General features: G+C 56.0%; 1 protein-coding gene across 3 annotated transcripts in view; it reads right to left on the bottom strand.

Moving 5' to 3' along the window:
* Positions 1 to 818: 818 nt before the first annotated feature.
* The window catches only part of LOC102977432 (complement C1q and tumor necrosis factor-related protein 9), an 11,220-nt gene continuing 7,808 nt past the window's right edge, over positions 819 to 4,230 (bottom strand). For 2 of the 3 annotated variants that reach the window (XM_007105999.2, XM_028497863.2), the window contains exons 3-4: positions 3,254 to 3,316; positions 819 to 1,793 (exon numbers count right to left, since the gene is read on the bottom strand). In XM_007105999.2, the coding sequence (XP_007106061.1) occupies positions 1,021 to 1,793; positions 3,254 to 3,316 (836 nt within the window). In that variant the 3' untranslated portion in view covers positions 819 to 1,020. The remainder of the gene's footprint in view (positions 1,794 to 3,253; positions 3,317 to 4,230) is intronic. The other variant, XM_055089551.1, reaches the window with a different exon arrangement.

The raw sequence follows: 4,230 nt of genomic DNA on the forward strand, positions 1-4,230 counted from the left end.
CTAATGGAAAAGTGTATGGAGTTAACGTAAGCATAGTTAACACTTCCAGAATTTTAGGAGGGGATTATTCGCTGGACCACCGGGCAGTTCCCCTCTAGATTACTTAAATTACCTAGCACAGTATAAATGCTATGTCAGCAGTTTCCAGGTTGGCAAATTCAAGTTTTGCTTTTTGGAACTTCCTGATTTTTTTTTTTCAAATATTTTCCAGCCATGGTTGGTTGAATCTGCAGATACAGAACTGTGGATACAGAGGGAAACTAAAACAGAGTCAAGTTTGGCAAACAGTTTACTAACAACTGTTTGTTGAGTTGAATGGTAATGAAAACCCAAGATAGAAAGTGATCAGAGTGTCCTGCAGTTTCCTGGGCTCTGCCATTGTCACCAGCCCAAACTCTTATTAGTCACAGATGGAATAAACACTTCCTTTTCTTTCCCTGTAATGTCCTCAGGAATTCAGATGGGAGATACATCATCACACGGCTCCTCCGAGCACTAAAATGATATCAAAACATTCCCCACGGCTCTTCCCTGGTGGCGCAGCGGTTGGGAGTCCGCCTGCCGATGCAGGGGACGCGGGTTCGTGCCCCGGTCCGGGAGGATCCCACGTGCCGCGGAGCGGCTGGGCCCGTGAGCCGTGGACGCTGGGCCTGCGCGTCCGGAGCCTGTGCTCCGCCACGGGAGAGGCCACAACAGAGAGAGGCCCGCGTACCGCAAAAAACAAACAAACAAACCACTCCCCACAAGGGACGCCCGAGCAAAGGATTCTTCAGATCATGGGAATGAGGGAAAATATCAAATACACTGTACTAAACAGAGCAGGTATTTTTACATTTATTCTTGGAAGGATAGCGAGTTCTATAGACTCAGTTTTAGGAATAACTTTCCCACTTTCACCTTTTTATGGTTATGACAGTGGTGATATAATTAACGTGGTAAAATCATCAAATAATGTCTTCACCAAGCTGATTCGGGCGGATGGAGAGACAGAGTTATAACCACGCCCCGCCCGCCGACCCATCACGCGCTGCTGAACAGGAGGAAGCCCGTGAACGTGGTGTCGTCGTCCTCATCCGCAAACAAGCCGTTGAACCTCTCCCCGCCCGTCACCTGCAACCACACCGCGTCCCCGAGCTTCAGCTGCAGGACGCTGCCACCGGACGCCTGGTCCTCGGAGCTCACGTAACCGTCCTTGGTGTGCAGGACTTTTACCCCATTTTTGACCAAAGACACCTGGACGTTCCTGGAGAAAACGGTGATGTGGTAGGTGAAGTAATAGACGCCAGCGACGCGGCAGGTGAATTTCCCCGTGGCCACGTCGTAGTGGCCAAACTCGTTGTACAGGATCCTGTCGAACTTGACGGGCGCGTCTGACGGAGGGAACTTGCTCAGCACCGTGAGCCCCACGGTGAAGGCGCTTTTGGGCAAGACTGGCGTCTCCCCAATTTTCCCTTTTTCTCCTCGATCTCCTTTCCAGCCTCTCATTCCCCGGGCTCCGGGCTCACCCTGGGGCCCCAAGGGGCCAGCATCTCCCCTGGGACCCGGCTTTCCAGTGGGGCCCACGGGGCCAGGCAAACCAGTTGGGCCCGAAGGTCCAGTGCTGCCCTTTGGCCCTTCTGGACCAACGGGACCCACGTCGCCCTTCTCCCCCTTCTGCCCTCGGGCGCCCGTCTCTCCTCTGAGGCCTTTCTGTCCCATGGGGCCCACAAGTCCCTTTGGCCCGTGTTTCCCTGGGGGGCCTCTTGAGCCCTGATCACCTTTGACGCCCTTTGCTTCGACGTTTCCATCGGCTCCTAGGTAGGACAAGAAAGAACGGAGGAAGAGGTGATTTGTGAAACTTTGCTTGTGAAAACAACTTTGGTTTTTCTATTATGGAGCAAGTGAATGAGACAAGGCAGCGCACAGGCTCAGCATTCAGCATATGCTCAGGGTTTGAAAGTTAATTTACTCCTCAACTGTGCAGATACCCACATGTGCACAAAACACCCTTTGACTCTACTGTATCAGCATCGGCGCTCACGTTAGAAATGACAGTTTTTTGGGACTTCCCTGGCGGCCCAGTGGCTAAGAGTCTGCGATTCCAATGCAGGGGGCGCGGGTTCGATCCCTGGTGGGGGAACTAAGATCCCGCACGCCGAGCGACGCGGCCAAAAACAAAAGAAAGCAATGACAGCTCTCTGCCCGTCCCTGAGGGGACACATCTCTGGAAGAGGGAAGAAGGCAAACAGCAGATTCACCGGGGCTGCCTGGGCAGCTGACGCGCAGCCCTGACGACGTGGCGCCCCCCGAGAAGCCCCTCGCTGGAGTCAGGTCGCTCTGGGCGGCCGCTCGCTGCTCGCCGCGTCTGCCGGCCTGTGCACCGCGCCGGGCGCGGGGCGCTGTCGTGGTTCTGCCTTGCCCCCTCCCCGGCGCCTCCCGCTTCCCACGCCCTGTGGACAGCCGTGGTCCGAGCCCCGGCTCCGGAGTGAGACGCCAGGATCCGGCCCAGTCTCCACCGCTTATGCACAAGCTGATTCCCCAGCTACACCTGGTTCCTCACCTGTACGGCTGGGATAATAAAGTGCCTCCTTTATAGGCTGTTGTAGTAAGTGAGTCAACACACGGAAGGCCCTTAGAACGACCCAGTGGGGCGAGAACACTGTTCGTGTTGCCGTGGTAACCATCCTCCCTCCCCCTCGGCGACAGCTGCCAGCATCCTCCCTGCCTCCAGGGCCCGGCTCAAGTGCCACCTGCCGCTGCAGTGCCGCCCCGGGTGCTGGGTCAGAATCCAGCGTCCCTCCTCAAGGCCCAGCGCTAAGTCAGGCTTCAGCAAACCGTGGAGCGCGGGCCACGTCCAGCCTCCGCCTGTTTTTGACAGCCCGCAAGCTAAGGACAGTTGACACTTTTAAATGGTCACAAATCATGTTCTGAGATTCGTGACAATTATGTAAAATGCAGGTTTCACTGGAACGCAGCCCCACTTACTAAGGCATCCTCTACGCAGCCTTTCCCTCTGACGGCAGAGCTGAGTAGCTGTGACCGAGACCCTGTAGCCCGCGAAGCTGAAAATATTTACTATCTGGCCCTTTATGGAAAGTTTGCCCATCTCCGCAGTGAACCCTGAGCTTCAGGAGAGAAGGACCGTGTGGCCTTTGTCACTGGAGCATCCGTGGAGCCTCGTAAGGGACTTGTCCTTGGTAAGCACTTAGTAATTCCTATCCTATCATTGACGGCTCCGGCTGCGGGCACAGCAGGATGGAAAGCCATCTCTGACCTGGTTCTCCTTTCTCTCCGGGCATCCCGTCCTTCCCTGGGCCACCAGGATGTCCTGGTTCTCCTGATGGAAAATGAGAAAATAGGCAGAAGTTAAAATTCTAGCTCCAGTCTCCCTCGATGTGGGCCCCAGTCAGCGATGGAGGGTCCCGGGGAGCCCCAGCCTGACCCGCACACCCCACCCCTCACAGACCTGCGCGCGGTGGGGGGGCAGGCAGGGGCAAGCAGCGAGGGTGCTGAGTGCACCAAGAAGCGGGTCGTGCAGTGGATTGGTGGGTTTCCCAAGCAGCCGGCTCGGATGATGACCACGATTGCATGTTTCTCACGTGACAAGGACTTGGGGGGGGGGGCTTTGTCATTTGTGCTCCTTTTCCATCACTCTGTGGGGAGTGGAGTGGAAGTACTAGCCTCCTATGAAAGCGCGGATGACCATGGTTACACCACACTACTTGGGATGAGAGAGGGTTCCAGAAGGATCTCTCTAGCGCCTTACAGCGGTGGTCAGGGTGCCATGGAGGCCCACTGGGACATCAGGCCACGAGGTTCTGCTGCCCCGAGCACCAGCATCCTATGTTATGTCCACGCATGTATGTTTGTAAGTTACGTACAGGTAATGTTCTAAAACCATGTTCATCATAAAACATACACACGGGACTTCCCTGGCGGCACAGTGGTTAAGAATCCGCCTGCCGATGCAGGGGACACAGGTTCGAGCCCTGGTCCGGGAGGATCCCACACGCCGCGGAGCAACTAAGCTCGTGCACCACAACTACTGAGCCTGCGCTCTAGAGCCCGCGAGCCACAACTGCTGAGCCCACGTGCCACAACTACTGAAGCCTGTGCACCTAGAGCCCGTGCTCTGCAACGAGAAGCCACCACAATGAGAAGCCCGCGCGCCGCAACAAAGAGCAGCCCCCGCTCACCGCAACTAGAGAAAGCCCGCACACAGCAATGAAGACCCAACGCAGCCAAAAAATA

The sequence above is a fragment of the Physeter macrocephalus genome, chromosome 13 (genome assembly GCF_002837175.3).
Source record: "Physeter macrocephalus isolate SW-GA chromosome 13, ASM283717v5, whole genome shotgun sequence".
Taxonomy (NCBI): Eukaryota; Metazoa; Chordata; class Mammalia; order Artiodactyla; family Physeteridae; genus Physeter; species Physeter macrocephalus.